At 39.5% G+C, this 16,603-nt stretch overlaps 1 protein-coding gene across 1 annotated transcript in view; it reads left to right on the plus strand.

Annotated features, from left to right (window-relative positions):
- The first annotated feature begins 8,459 nt into the window (after positions 1-8,459).
- The window catches only part of MYO3B (myosin IIIB), a 223,968-nt gene continuing 215,824 nt past the window's right edge, over positions 8,460-16,603 (plus strand). Inside the window, exons 1-4 of the mRNA XM_064514931.1 lie at positions 8,460-8,717; positions 11,069-11,199; positions 15,356-15,421; positions 15,632-15,671. Of these exons, the coding sequence (XP_064371001.1) occupies positions 11,184-11,199; positions 15,356-15,421; positions 15,632-15,671 (122 nt within the window). The 5' untranslated portion in view covers positions 8,460-8,717; positions 11,069-11,183. The remainder of the gene's footprint in view (positions 8,718-11,068; positions 11,200-15,355; positions 15,422-15,631; positions 15,672-16,603) is intronic.

The following is a 16,603-nucleotide window of genomic DNA, read 5'->3' on the forward strand; positions in this document are numbered from 1 at the left end:
ATGACTTCTGTGATGTTTGCTTTTGCATGGTACAGGAAAAGGCGAAAACAAATCTGTTTTGAAAAGCATTTTAAACTTAGCTCCAAGTCCCAGTTAAAACATTTCAGAATAAGCCTTCATGAAAGTACTATTATTTGAAAAGCCATTTCTTGAAATTCTGTCACTTGATGTAGCGCAGGCTTGTCTCTTAATTTGTGAAAACTGAACCTGATTCCATGGTAACCCCTTACACCATTGAATGATTTACTACTCAATAAGCAACTTACTATTCCTTTTGTATTTCATCCCTTGTATGCAGCAAATGGATAGTAAACCTTTCCCGCACACTGTGTGTGAAAAATGTTTTGAGAACTAGGGCTAAAATATTTTTATTTCTTGTTATCTGCCACCATGGAATTTTCTCGGAGGAAACTGTTTCCTTGTAAAATCATGTTCCATCTGTGAATTCCTTATGCTGTCCATAATGTGTGTATTTTAGCTAGTGGAATTGCTTATAGCTCTTATTATCTAATACATTTCCTATTGTAGGACTACTTTCAACTCTTATGACTGCTGAACTTTTAATCATTTTGACTGAAAATGATTACACTGGGCTTATTTGTCATGGTTGGATGTTTTTATTTTTTTAAGGTTTCAGTAAAAAGAGCAAAATGCCTTCAGAGAGTAAGACTGAAGAAACAAGTCTATCCTTCATTTTAAAAATAATTCTTCCAAGTGTTGAGCATCTTTAATGTCTCAGTTCTTTGGCCTTATAATGTGGTAGCTGAATTTGTAAGGATCCCATCTGACAGCAGAATGGGATTGTTTACTGAACCACTCTCCATCAAATCGGAACAGCCTGTTCTCTGGGATCCCATGCATGCACTAGCAAATACCTAAAGCAGATAAAGCAGATAATTGGCCTCTCTCTGGTTTTGAGGTTTCAAGGAATAATTTACTTTGCAGCTGGATCTTGAAGCAGCTAATAATGTTTGCTGCAAAATGTGTCATTTTTCCTTCTGGTTGATTGAAAAGGTGGGGTTCTCTCCATGTAATGCACATGTTTTTTCATGCCTTTGTTATCTTCATATTGTATATTCAAGTGTCCTATTTGTGTGGTATTGTACAACAAAAGAACCCTAAAACAAAGTTCCAGGGGCCACGGAAATTTTATAACAATATTTGGCAAATAAGATTATGCTCTCTCAGAATGCTTTATGCAGGGATAACGAGGAAGACAGCTTGGAAACTAGTTTGTAGAGGCTGTGGCTGCTCGCTTGCTTGCTCTATAGTGCTAGTCATTTTAGGTATATTATATACATCACCGTTGAAAATTCAAAAGTCACTTTGCATTTTTTCATGCTATCCCTGCAGTCCCTAAAAGATGCTGCCTGTGTTCTAGGACAACCTCCCACTGTTCTCAAGGGAGTTTAGTATGGAGCTGCTGTTTTCATCTCTGAAAATTCTGTAACAAGATAATTAGATTTAGTGAGAACCGCTGGTGTAATGTTATGCACCACATAAACTAGACTTGCAGGCTTTGTTAAACTAAAGGAGATTTTGAGGGCAGGTGAAAGGACTGTTAAGTCTTGTTTCCTTTTAGTCTTCTAGCTGTTTGCTTCAGCCTGTTTTTTGTCTCATGGTTAGGTTGTAAGCTCCTTCAGGACATGGGAGCATCTCTTGTTCTGTATTGTACAGTAAGTAAATCAAGGGAGTACTGATTTCTGATGGCAGAACAACTGGTGTCACAGTAATCCAAATGGTAGGATCTGCCATCATCTAAGGAATATAAATTTGCATATAGGACTTGAATGAGATAGCGCTCTTTCATGTTTCATTTTACTCTTATGCTTCTTGCATGCTTTCATGTTTTACTCCCTCCAGCCTCGAATGCTATGCCTTCCCATGCAGGTATTTTGGCAGTAATCAAAATCACCAGGAAGTTAACATGGGTTTGCTTCCCATAACTAACCATGACTCTGGCCTTTATGACACACCTTAGATGCCTCTGCATCACCTTTTTTCCTGCCAGAAGCTGCTATCACCGTAAACAAATGGAAATTCTGAGAGTCAAAGATGCTTATTGCCTTTCATGAGCTGGTGCTATATTTGTACCATTGATGCGTCCCAGCAGGTGACTGATGTCATTCGAATAACCTTCAGATACCTGGCTATTCTAAAATGGTTCATGCTTCTACTTTATCCCTACTTGGGTTGCGTGTTAGTCACATACCTGATAATAGCAAGATTTCATATTAAAAATAGCCCCTTTAATTTATACAAGGAAAAGAACATTTAAAAACAAAAAATAGTAATACAAGAAATTAAATGAGCATTATTTTAGAAACACTTATTTCACTGAATGAGATGCTAATTTTTGTGGGTAAATTGTGGGCAGAAACAGAATCTTACTCAGATATACACACACACACACACACACACACACACACACACACACACACACACATATATATATATAAAATATATATATATATATATGTATTTTTTATCAGTCTAAAGAAAAAATCCCAAACAATCTCGAGCTAAGGTACTTTAACTCTTTTCCTCTGCATGGATATATTTCCAGGGATGCTGCAATATATTTTTTCACTGAATGCTGCACATGCGTGTTGCATCTGGTCCTCAGAAATACATGTCAGAAGACATGTTACACTGATGAATACCAACAAGGTGGTTCCCCTGGCAACAATAAATAGAAGAAAGCTCAGCCCATTCAAGTGATTTACCATGGTAAGTGTGTGGCAGAAAAGATGGATTTGAACACTAAGGAACCAGTCAGAAAGATATTGTGCTGTAAGAAGAAATGAGGCAAATAGAGGACTGTGCATTTCTATTACCCAGAATTGTTGGCTACTTGAATCATATAGAGAATAACTATGTAGAATTTGCATAGGATATTTATAAGAGAAAAATTACTGTCCTGCTAATTTTTACTAGTTAACATAAAATGCCATTATTTATTTTTCAATTGTGCAGCTTTTAATTTTCTGAACTAAGGAAAAAATACATATGCTGTATGTGGGAAAAGGAAGGGAGAAAGAACTTTGAAAAAGGAAACAATTATTTGGATAATTGCACCTTCCAAAACTTAATCATGTCCCACATACTTACTTCAGCCTAGCATCTGAGTGACATAGACCATGGAGTGTGACTCAAACATTCATCCACTAAAGGTAAATTCAGAGATTTAAACATATTAATTAAGCAACCACAAGAGGCTGAAACAGCACTCCCAATCATATTGCTGCTGTGCGTGTGACCAAAGCTATAGAAAACTGTTTGTTTGTAAGGATTAGAGGATTAGTCTTGGGGGCATCACTCAAACTCTGCAGAAGCAACACAGGATAACTTTATGGAATTTGGGTAAACTGATTTGTATTGTGGAAGAGGCATTCAGGTACTAATTGTGGTACAAATTGCTTTCTAGAGTCTGTGTAGATCCTTCTCTCGGCACTTGGTATCTAGAATTCATAGCATGCAGGATCTTCTATATGTACTGCTTTTTGTTGGCTCTAAGTCCTTTGAGTCACCTTTCCTCTGGAGTTTAGAGCTGGGAATTTATCCAATATAATTCTAACTCACTATAATTTAGCAGTGCTATTTACATTTCAGTGGTGTCTTAACATCAGGCATTCCATCGCCTCATTTCTGTTTCCAGGCTTCTGTCTTATATCTGCAATTTGTGGTTATGATTTGTAAGGGCTGGACTATGGTTATGTACCTTGCACTTTAGTCTTGGCTAGAACTGTTACTACATTGAACTGCTTCTCCTGCTGTTTCCCAATACAAATGTAATTACTCTTTAATGCCATGCTGATACCTACACAGTTTTGTTTAGTTTTGTTGCACTTGTATAGTCCTTATCTGACCAAGGTACTGCTCTGCAGCCACTGGCTTCTAGTTTAAATCATCTTCAAAGATATGCATAAAGCTCCAATATTGTTCTCACTAGAATTGATGTGAAAATTTCCATTAACTCCAGTGGCAGTAGAATCAAGTCTTACATTAATACTGCTAGTATTTCATTTCCTTCATTGCTGAAGAACTTTCTAATGAAGGTTCTCTTTTTCAGTCCCCTCTCCTGTTTCTTTGCTTCCAATCTGTGTTGTAAAACTCCTCAGCTCCTTTGCCCTTGCTGTCCTTTGTATTCAGGTAATGTGATAATTCGGTATTCAGGCTTTTTCTTCTACTGGTGCAAAAGAGAACAGTTAGATGCCTCTGCTAGAGCATCCATCCTTGTATGCAAGTATGCACAGACACATTAAAAGTAGGAGCTGTCATTTCAGATATATGCCTAAATGAAAGCCTGTAACTGCAAAAAGAACTTGGGCTACTAGACTCCTTGGATACAGCCTCCTGTATCTAGTCCTGGACGTGCCTGGCTTCTCCTCTCAAGAGGTGAGGGGGACAGGGGAACTCTAGGATGGGAAGGACTTTGGGATGAAAATGTGATTTAGAAATGAGAACTCTGGACCGAGGCATTTTGAATGCTCCAGGACAGAGTGGATTAAGAGAAGCTGGGTTTTGGCTCAGCAGGTTAAGCTGGCAGCTCTGTTTCCCTCAGGGGCCCTGACCCATGTTCCTACGGCCAGAATGCTGATTTGGGATGACGGATGGGCTCTGGGACTTCTACAGGGAGCTACTAGAAAAGACAGGAACACCACTGTCTCTGCACACCTTATCCTTCCCTGTATCTTATCCTTTTGCTCCTGGAAATACGGCAACCCTACTGACACGTAGAAACCCGTATGAGCAAAGTAGCAGAATGGGATGTTTCTGTGTGAACGGAATAAGACATGATCTGGAAGAAAAGGCAAGCACTGACTGAGGGAAGTCTTAGTTAGAGTTCTCCTTATTATCAAAGCAGAAGACTGTGAACTCCTGAGTAAGACCATGTGAAGAAACAGACCATGTGAAGAACTAGTTAAGCCATAGGGATTTTTTTATATTTGTTTTCTCCAAGATGATGGCAATCCTAAAATAAATGCAAACACATCTCATTCAAAAGCTATGAAGGGAAAACCAAACTAGCACCCATGTGACCTAGCAGAACAAGACAGTATAAGCACCTTACAAATTAACTTAGATACTTACAATTTGACAGAGCCAGAATTCCAAATCGCCTGAAGATTTTCATGGAAGTAGCACGTTTCAGCAGTGTCCTTCAAGTCTTCAGCAAATGTTTTCTTCCCCTTCAAGCAAACATGTTTTATATTATTACTTTAACTTTTGATTCACCAGTGTTTATGATGTGTGTAGGTTAATGCAACCATGCATTCTGTTTATAATCACAAGTCCATCTCCAGGCAAAGAAAAATGCACAGAGATGAGCAGTTATTTAAAAAAGCATGAGGTCCTCCTGACTTGAAAGGGCTTTACTTTAGCGAATAATGTTCATGCATATCCACTTAAATAAGGAGATTTTAAGATTATAAATCAGGGCAAGGCAGCACATGTCAACTTTTAGTTACAGAAGGAGTAGGCTTCATTATGATATGTTTTATGATTAAAATATATTTGAGAATGTTGCTTTGTTGTCCATTTATAATTTGTTGGTTACATGATTGACTACTAGTCAATAATGTATGTCAATTTAAATATTAAGAGGTTCACGTAAAAATACTAACTACTGAGCAATATGTACCAACTAAACACTTCAGTGGATTACATTCTGGAAAAGCTCATCAGTTAAGTATAGTATGTTATTTACTGTCTAAGAAAAATTCCATATTCATTCAATTCTTAAGGCTATAGCACTTTAGAACATTTAATTTAATAACTGCTTTTCACCTTTTGGCGTCTAACCATGGCCATACAAAGGAGAAAATACTTAATTTTCAAATACACTCTAAGGAAAGGCTAGGAATGACTCCATCTCCCACCGAGCTTGCATTAGTGGTGCCACTGCATAATGGGTCAATCATCACTGCACATGTAACCAGAAATATGACAACAATTAAGGGTTGCTCTTTTCTACTGGAGATTTGCAAGCAAGAAGGAAAATAATTGCTGTAATTAAATGAGGCTTGTTTCAGTTTGGCTTCAGGATAAGCAACGTTCATTAGCTAAATTTTAATTTAGGATAGACGACTCTTCCTATTAGTGCAAACAGTAACATTGATATTCTGACTGCTAACAAAGGCAATACAAATTGAAGGTGCCAGCAAAGAATATGACTAAAAATAAACCTATTCCTTTAACCTGTGTAACATTACAAAAAATGGTAGGGTTATGTGATCGGAAATTTATGCCTGTCAAAATGGCCAAGCTAGAATTAATGTGGTGTTTTTTTTGTAATTTTATATTTTTATTAGCCTTTTCAAATTCCACATTGAGGTATTTCTGTGAATCATGGATGATTTATTGGCAAGTTGTTATATTTACAAAGCCACTAGAATGAAAATTGCTGCATCACGGAAAACCTTTGTCTCTTTAGAAATCTACCATGCGATGTGAAGTCTGCAGGCGCACCATTCGTGCAGCTCTAATACAGTGTAGTTAGCCATCATAACTGTATCCTGACGGGAAACAGGTATGTTGAAAAAACTGCAGTGTTTGGAAAACTTATGTTAGCTGGCCTGCAGGGAGCTAGTGAAAGTGAGACTGGAAAAACAGCAGCAATCAGAAAAAATTAAGCAGGTACAGGGAAATAAAAATTCAGAGAGACTCAAGTGAAAAAAAAAAGTGAAATTAAGACACAGAGGAGCTTTTGTAACAGCGATCATGAAGGTGTCACTTGAACAAGCAAAAGTGTGATAAGCTGAGAAGTTTCTGTGGTTCAAAAACCAACCTATGAGCTGTGGGAGAAATCTGGGAATTCCCAGTGCTCCTAAATTTCATATCAAAGAATTCTTGAGAATGCTGAAGAAAAATCTACAGAACAGTGCATGTAGATGTTATTTTTGCTTCAATCTATGTACTTTTCATACAACTTGATAAAGAGCAATGATGTTTCAGAACCTTAGGCACAGCTGAAAAGAATGTTTTTGAGTGTATTGTAACTTGTGAAAACTGAGGACATGTAGGATGAAAGATGTAGATCCCCCCTGGACAAGCCTGGTGAGTATCCAACAGGGTAAGCTTGACCAGATGTATGATCTCTCTATATTACTGTTTATTATACTGTTTGTATAAACCAACAGGATTTTTCCAGTCATAGCCAACCAGAGAAAATAATGGCTTGTGATGAAAGCTTTGTATACTCTAAGCATACTTAAGTTAAACAAAGCAGCAATAGTGTGAAATGAAACACTGCCCAGCAAAACTTCTGCAAACTGATTACCTCAGTTTCTTTCTAATATTGCCATACGCTAAATTCAGAGAAAAAGCTGAAGATGTACGTTACTACTGACTATGTGAACCAAGGTTGGGCTTCTATTACTTTTACTTTTGACTAAAAATTTACCCTGAAGTAATTTACTAGAATGTAGATGCTACAAAAAAATGTGTATATATTGGTTACAAAGCCCAGAATCCACTTATCAGAGAAAGATAAAAAAAAATTACTCTACTCAGAATGATGGTGATTCACTGTTTAAAATACTGCCTTGTTAAAATAAAAGTGCTAGAGCAGTGGAGAAAGGTAGTACAGGAAGAAATACGTGGAGAAATACCATTGCTCAGTCTTTCTATTTTGCATCTTAATTATGAAAAGATACATGGATATAAAACCCTCCTCATAATTTAGATTTATGATTAAGATTAGTTACAGACTATCTGTTAATACAGAGAAACAGAGATGAGAACTGATCTAGAGCTTTCACATTTTATTTAAAGTGGTACTGGATGCTGTGAAGTGGGTCAAATCTCACTTAAGCTGATGAATATAGTAGTTCTTTATTTGCAATAGATGTAGACTATAATTAAATCTTTTCCTTTTGAATGATAGGAACTGTCACCTGTAACACCGACCCTGGTAAGACTGACCAGAACTGAATTGTGTGTTTCACTGAGGTCTCACTGCCAAAATAGAGGTGTACCTATCTCATAGATCTCCATGTGTATGAGATAAATACAATAAAAAAATATGAGAAAAGCAGAGGGCAGTCCTAATTAGCCAGCAAAATGCCTGTAGTGAGATTGTAACAGAAAGCTGAGTGAGAAAAAGCCTTTTGTGTAACATGCTGGCCTGAAAAGAAGCAGTGGCATATCAAGCTAGGGAAGAGCCTCCTGTTTGTTTCTCTAAGCAGAGTAAAAATAAGAATTTCACTTTTTTTCTTTCTGTAAACAAAGCTGTACCAAAGAAGTATCTATCTGAATTTTTCCTAATCAGATAATCAGAAACAACGTGAAATCTGGTTAATGCCTGAGGCCTAATAAAGACTAACATTAGCAGCTACAAAAAAATTGAATCCCAAAGAGGGGCCTCCCCCCCGTCAAAAGGGGGGAAATAATTTTCCCTTTTATAGGTTCATTTTCTTTACAAGGAAAGATTTTTCAAAAGGCAGATGCAGCTGCCATCTCCATTCATGGCTCTGGACAATGCCGAATACAGAGGAATAATTAAAGCACTGAGTACGTCTCAGGGAAAGTAATTTCACGCTAATTACGCATATATACTTTTTTTTTCCTTGCTGTAACTACTCCTTTAAAATTCACTAAACACTACTCTTCTTTCACGGTGCTTAACCGGCCTTTTCTGAGGGCGTCACGCGGCGTTTCGCCGCGGGAAGCGAGGCTTTACCGACGCCCACAGCGGAGCCCAGCGCCGCGCTGAGGTAACGGTCGCGCCGCCGCTCCGGGGGCGGGGGGGCGCTCGCGCCGCTCCGGGGGGCCAGCAAATGGCGCCCGCCGCCGTCCCGCCCAGCCGCGCCAGCACTCGAAAGGCAGCGAGAGGAGGCGCGGGCTGTTACCCCCGGGGAGTCTGTGCTGCCGTGGCTCGTCACTGTCGCCGGGCGTGTGTCGTCTTGCCGCCTGCACGCGGAGAGGTCGGCTCTCAGCCCCCGAGGTTGCGGTGGGGGAGGCGGGGGGCGGCGCCCGCCCCTCGCAGCGCTGAGGTGGGGACCCCGGGCCGTGTGGGGCCTGTGCGTGTGACGCAGTACGAATTACTGCTGCTGGGGGTGTGCAGGTACCCCGCCTTACAGGTGCGGATTCGTTACAGTCAGCAATTACTATTTTCCAAATTCCATGTTTAAACAATTTTTAACCCCCGCCCACTATGATTAAACGAATAAAAATGGAGGAGGAGTTACTACAAGGCGAGAAGTAGATGTGACACAGCTGATTGAGGCAGATCAGGACAAATCCACTGAAGAAAAACACTGTATTCACAAGTTCCCTCAATACTGGAATAAACCTGGCTCTAGTACAGAATACTCCTGTAAGGTATCTATGTGAATACCTAATGAACCATAATTTAGGTAGCAAATATTATCTGATGAATTCCTTTAAACAAACCCATGTGCCCTCTTCTCCCTTCCTGGTACATACAGATACACAATCACTTGTTAACAGAAAAGTTTTAGGTAATATACTCTGTAGACAATACTGTTGAGAAATCAAGAAAAAATTAAGATGTTAACTCAAAAGGCCTTTTTAATTACTTCTTTAAAGCAATGCATTCATTTCTGTGTAAATATGAAACACTTTGTAATTTTCATATTTCAAAGCTAATTTTTCACTTTATTTTCCCTCTTAAAATGATGTCTGAAATTCCAGTTTCGTTACAGTATAAAAAAAAAGGATCACTGTTTTATTTAGATGTACTTTGAAGTGATGGAGTAGGAGACAAAGTTTAGTTCTTGTACAGAAGCTTTCGTTAGCATGAGAGTATCTAATAATATTGGTTCAGTGCTAGTAAATCAGATGTAGCTAACAGGTTCTGGCAAAAGTTTTGAGTGGGTTTTACCTTATAACCTACTGTAGAGTATTTTGGCGTGTGTTCTAGCAATATGTTAAGTCCCTTTTCTTAGATCCCTTTTGTACTCCAGAATTAAAGTCCAGCTCAATTCTTAATCTGTGATTTGAAGTTTTAAAAATAAATACTGAAATGCTGATTATCAATAATGAATTTATTTCTCCAACATTGTTACCTTTTAATCCTCCAGTGCTTATCCAAGTTGATGTAAGTTATTGATATTCTAGAACATTGTGTAAAATTAGAAGAGTTCTCCCAATTTTTATTCCAAAAATAAAAGGTGAGTTGAACCAAATAGAACTGTCTTGCTCCTGGGCTGAGTTCTTCATGTGGTAGTCTGGCTACAAGGCAGGGTGGATATAAACTGCTAAAAGCCAATGCAGTCTCTTCTAAAAGGGATGGTCAGTTGAAGTGCAAATAGGTAAGCTTGAAAACAGGAAAATATGAGCTTGTTTGCTCTCTTGTGCTGGTGTTTGCTGCACGCGCAGTGCTCCATAATTAGGAACTTGCAGGAACATAATTTGCGGTAATACAGTGGCGCACTTTGGAGAGCAAGGACAACTGTGATTCCTTTCTGAGTTATTTGCTGCTCTTTTGATGCATGTGCAGTGAGTGACTTATCCAGTCCCATCCAAAATCCTTGGTTAGAAAGAAATGTTGTAGCAGTATTACTGACTTTCTAGCTACAGAGAAAAAGAACTTTAGTGATCAGCATGGCGGCTGGTTGCATGAAGGGTTGCCAAGGACCAGTTTTGCAGTGTTTTGCCAAATGCACTCAGTATAAAAAGTTCACTGGACAAAGACAATGATTCTTGCTGTGCTAATGCCTGGAGAGGCTCACTAACAAGAGGCTCTTGAGTGCAGGCTTGTCTGAGGAAGAAAAACATTCTTTATTGCAAAAACAGAAGTTACTGTCTTAAACAACCTTCTGTCACTGAGGAAGTGGAGAAGAGAATAATGATCAAGTGCTCGTAGACTGTGCAGTACTATGAGGTTACTCAGAAGTACATTGGTGTTCAGGAAGGGGTTTTGAAGTACAGAAAATTCTGGTATAGATTTTTTGTTCTGCATAAAAAGTTGACGAGTGATTTTTTTTTTTTCTGGCCCTACTTTTAAACTGCCGTCTGAACAGCACTTACTGTGATACGCTATGCAGCCGTAGGTTCTCTCTTTTTGTTAGCTTGTACAAATTTCCCTTTTCTTTGTTCCTAGAGGTGAATTCTAGTGAATTTTTCTCTCTACATGAGAGGAGAAAGTGAGATGAGAAGAGAGCCTATGGATCAGCAAGAGAAAAGGAGAAGGGGGAAAAAAGCATCATACAAACTGTATGCATAACCAGCCAGGTAAGCACTAAACTTTTTACCAATCTATTCTAGAGCTGAACCTTAGTAATGTAGAATTAGAGAATGGAAAGGCACCTTTGGATTGATTGTTCAGCACCTGCAGGAACAATCAGCATTTTGTTCATTGGGAGCGAGCTTTCCTGGGCCTTTTTTTTTTTTTTCTTTCTTCCTAATTCCTTTTCAAGAAAGTAAATTGAGCTGTGCTGCATCTGGGCAGAATAAGCAAGTTGCAGTGTGCCTGGTAGTCACCCAGGACAGGAGCTCAGAGTGGGCGTTCTTAGTAAAGACTCCTGCATCACAGGCTAGAGTATGGAGCCGTGTTCCTCTTAGTGCTGACAGGAGGAATGAAACGTGTGGACTTACTTGCCATGATGGATGATCACTGTGCAGTTGGATAAAGCCATGTAGCTCCTAAACTAGAGAGGGGAGATGAAAGAAGGGAGCTACAGCAGGAGACTCTGAAGCGCAGAAGGGTGCACAATGAAGGTGGTGGTCACCCAAGGAGCTACAAAGGAGCAGAACTGTGCAGCTGAGGAAGGCACCTGTTCCAGTGTTTGGGGAGAGTGAGGGAATACTCTGCATGCAGGTTGAAATGCAGAGATAGTTACTATCTAATGCCCCAAATCCGTCTCCTGCTGGTTCCCTCCTAGCTTATCCTGCCTTCCATGCTACTGATTCTTTCATCTCTTTGCATAGCTATGTGCTTGCTTTTCGTTTAGGGACTGGACAAGGGGAATACGTAGTGGGAAAAGGGTGGTTTGACTGAAGCAATAATATGTGACTGATTTGTATGGTACTTCAGCAAAAGGAAAACCTATAATGGCCTGACGATGCATGGAAAAGTAAGGCCCCGAGACTGACTTGCCACAGCAGAAAAGTGGCACATAACTTGAGAAACTACTGCTGTTTAATTGTGTAATGCTTCTGGGATGAATTTTTTCCTCTCTGGGGAGGAGTAGTTTTGTGAATGATGCATTGTGTAAGGCTGTACATGCTTCCCTTATGCCAAAACTGGACAGCTGCAGCTAGGATGCCATTGCTCTGGGATAAACTTCTGACAGTGTAAGGCTGCACTTTCCCATCTGAATGCTTCACAGCAGGCAAGAGGCTGAACATGATTCGGCTGAACGCAGCTGACGCTGCCTGTGGTGAGGAAGGGGGAAGAAATATGAGATCTTTTTCATTCCTTGCTGCTGCTTTGTAAGGAGCAAGGCATGTCAGCAGCCTCTTGCTCCCTGGTCCTCCCTTCCTCCTCCTTTTCTCCACCTCCCATCCAGCTGTTCCTTCCTCAGGCAGTCCCCAGTTTGTGGGGAGAGGAGCACTGATAATGCAAACAGCTCTTTGTCTCCTATTTCTACTTAGAGAACTACACATTTGAAAACACCGGACTTTAGAATGAACTTTAAAATTTTTCTTATAGAATAGATGAAAATTAAGGAAACTAAACCCATCTCGTGATATAGCATGGTAGGAATTAGTAAATGGAGTAGCTTCTGGCAGTAGGGTATGCATGAGGTACAAATATCCCAGAAGAAGGGAAGAGTTAAACTAGTCCATGTCCTTTTGCATCTTTCATTGCTCCTCTTGGCCATAGAGCAACTACTCGCTAGGTCACAATAGCATGAGGAAAGTGTACAGCTGTGGAAAACAGATCTTTGTTCGCCTGCTTATTGTGATGGTGCTATGGATGCTGGCAATTAAAGTGACTGGAATCTGTTCACAGTCAATTTTCTTTTCCTTTTTGCTGTGCCGATGGTGCTGTATTGACTGCAGAGGGAGGTGTGATTGGTATACCAGTGAATGTTCTCAGCCTGCTTGGGATAATGGCATAATTTCTTGAATCACCCAGTTCAGGCAGCCATTTGCCTAGCTTTCTGCATGGACACAATATTTTTTTGGCTTAGTATGGATCCTTCTCACATTACACGCACTGTTTCCATTATTCACAAGAAAATTCCCTTCCCTTTAGTCTTCTGGTTACATACTGCACACCACTACTTCTGTAGAAAGTATTGGAATTGAGTTCACCTACAATTCACAGAGCAACACTTGCACTAACCCCCACAGAAACGCTTTAAAGGCATGTAATTTTCAGGGGCTCTGTGCTCATGGCTGAAATCATAAACAGTGTATTAAACTGGGCATATTTTTGAGAAAATTCCTGTTTATATTTAATCTGCGCTGAATTATTATCCCCACATTGTGTGTAAAGATGGAGTATTAGGTATGCAATAGCACAGTCAAATTAGTAAAGCAGGTAGCACCTATATTAATAAATATAGGTTTAATGTCTTATATTTAGCAGGGTTTTACTGTTAGAAGATAGGAACTCATTGTCCATTTTCCATGTGTCTAAATGTGAGAGCCAGTCATTTGACTCTTGGCTGCCTGGGTTTCAAACCTGGGATTCATTTTGTCTCCTGACTCTTTGTTCCTGCATACTGATCCCTTTTCCAACTCCTGCTGCTTTTTTCCAGAATACTTCCTAGATCTGAATTTTGCTTGTTATACCTGGAACAGAATATTCAGTACTTGTTTAATTTTTTGATTGCCGTATTCCAATTTGAGCTTCCCCTTCTGAGCTTCTGAATGTGCTTTCTTCTTATTGCTGATAACACATCTGCTTTATTTGTTGGTTTGATCGTGTAATTCCACCTTACAGATTCTTGCACTTTATTCCTGCCATATAAAGTGTCTCTTACCACTGTCTGTAATACTGCAGATATTTCCTTCCTATTTTACTTTCCTTTGCCCAGTTTCATGTTTTTTGTCTCCAGTATTTCCAGTCTTGTTCACCCACAATTACTGTTTTCCTTTTTGTGTGAAGTGTTGTATAGACCCCCTAAACTCACCCACAAGATTTTATTCACCAGTTTGTACTGGTATAAATCAAATATGTGTTAGAAATGCACTTTGTCTTATGCTGGCCTCTATTTTTGTCCTTATGCTTTGGGTAGAATAGATTTTTTTGTAAAACAGCTGACCAAGCATTAAAAGAAGCCAGTTCAGGAGAGAGTTCAGGGCAAGGTATAAGAAAGAGAAGTGAATTCCAAGTGGGGGGAAGCACCTGTGTGCAATAAGCAAGTTCAGGTGAGGCTCTCAATCCCCTTTTCACTGAGGAACTGCGCTGTTTCCCTCATGCAACTGATGAAACAAGACTTTCAGATATGTCCCTTTCCTTAGTGCTCCTCATCTCTTGGCTCCGCATGCTGGTCCTACTTTCTGGTTGTTTGAATTTCACATTAAATGTCCAACTTCCACATCAATGCTCGCATTTGGATACTTAGCATGAGTCCTGTCTCTCCCACCCCGAGAATTAGGAACTTACGATTTAGGTGGAGCAGTGCGAAGTGTCTAAATAAATAAGGTCATTCGCTGAATGCTGTCCTAATCATTAGCGTTTGCTGCATGGCACTACATTTAATAATGAGAATTCTGCAGAACAGAATACAGAGGAACTAGAAAATTCTCTCTTGAGAGGAAAAAGTGATGTCAGTTTTTCCTTTCATCCTGGCAGTGTTTCTTATGTCGGTTGATACTTTCTAATTGCTATCAGCAGTATCAAAAGACACAAAGTTATGTTAAAAAAGTTCCAGCCTTTGCCCAGAAATCCGTGGATTTCATTCCTGCTGTGCTGTACCATATTCAAAATTAATTGGATGACCCAAATTTAAACCTGAAATACTGTACAAACTTAGAGACTGTATCAATGCAATTATAAGTCACTCAAAGACCACATCTACAGTCTTTGGTACAAAAAAGCTGGAGGCCAAAACACAACGTTGGAAGCACGTTAGCTATTAATGACTGGAAGGAGGAGAGGTGACCAGCAGAATGGGAGTATGTACAAAGGCCGTATGATTAAAAACCAGACATTTCCATTTTAGTCAAATTCTGCTGGTAAGAGGCTGGTATGAAGATGGTTTAAGAGACTCTGCTCTTCTTTTACCAGCTTTGCAATAAAGCCTCATCCTGCTTTTTTCCATGTGTCATTATGTGTTTGAAAAAAATCAATTGAGCCATAGTTCAGGGAAACTCTAAATTCCCTTTACAAATTAAATCAGACTGTGTAAGTTTTGGGTTTCTGCGTTTCATTCATCATGTGCCTGAAACCTCCTCATGTTCTTGTTAATAATTCAGTCTTTACCTCTTCTAGATTTATTGCTCAGAGAGACAGTACCTTTTGCTGAGTCCAGCATATGGCCAACAGGAGCTATGTCAGGTAAGGAATACAACCTTTAATTTTTTACCTTATTCTCTTTTGCTGTTAATCAGCTTTGGAGTGAAACTGTAATGCATACAGTCAGGTTCATGTATTTCAACAACTGTTAGCTTGGGTGGTTTGTTACATTGAAACAGTTGGAGATATGCCAAAGATCTCAAGTGACTCGAAGGCTGTCAAGCTTTTGTTTTTTCATGTTTGTTGTTGCAGCAGCTGAGAACACAGCAAGTCCTGAAGCAGACTGGGTTAGGTAAGATTGAATTTTTAAACTTCATCTGCTATGGCACCTTGGAGAAGGCTGGAAGAAAATGAATGTGTTGTGTTGCTCTGTCTCCCTTCCTGCAAAATAGAAAAGTCCTTTTCTCATTCTGCTAACTCATCATAATTATCTCCCATGTAGGCAACTAGTAGCTTTGAAGTGTTGCTCTGCTTGCAGCTGTATTTCTTAACCTTTTTCTTTTGTTCTTCCTCAAATAATGAAATTAAAACTATCAAGCTAGGTGAAACAACTGACTCCTGAGTTCATCATAAGCCCAAGTAAATGGTGAAAGAACCAGTGAGTTACTAATTGAGAGCATGTATTTAAATATAACACTGGTACCAATCATGCTACTGCTTTTGAATGTGCCCCTCATGCGCTTATAGCAGCACAGGAGTGTTTGATGCGGGTTGGACTGGAAGCGTTAATTCTGTTCACGAGCATTCCCTAAGGATAGAACTGCCCTTTCAATTGTGTGCTTGTCCAGCCACTTCTCTTTCTATTCCTGTTCAGAAACTACTTGTTAGAGAATTCCATACTGTCAGTATGATGCATGGCATGAGGAAATACAGATCTCTGTGGCTGGTAAAATTCTTAGTTATATTTGTCAGGGAACTCTTCAGCCTCATCTCTGAAAGAAAATACAGTGTTTGATTTCTACAGGCCGTACTTGTTAGCTTCCTTCAAAGGAACTACTGTCATAAACGATACCTTAAAAGCTGCTGGTCTTGAGTTATGAGTTTATAGTGTTGATGCTTTTGCTGATGGGCAGTGCCTACAGTATTAGAAGAGAAATAAGCTTTTACAGCCTTAATGCTATAAGGAAGAATGGATTGTGAAGAGTGCAGCCCGTACTGCTTTCATTATAACTCCTGTCTGAAGAATTGACTCGTGGTGTACTTTTTCCTGCTTGGGTTCTTCCC

The sequence above is a fragment of the Dromaius novaehollandiae genome, chromosome 7, assembly GCF_036370855.1.
Source record: "Dromaius novaehollandiae isolate bDroNov1 chromosome 7, bDroNov1.hap1, whole genome shotgun sequence".
NCBI classification, from domain to species: Eukaryota; Metazoa; Chordata; class Aves; order Casuariiformes; family Dromaiidae; genus Dromaius; species Dromaius novaehollandiae.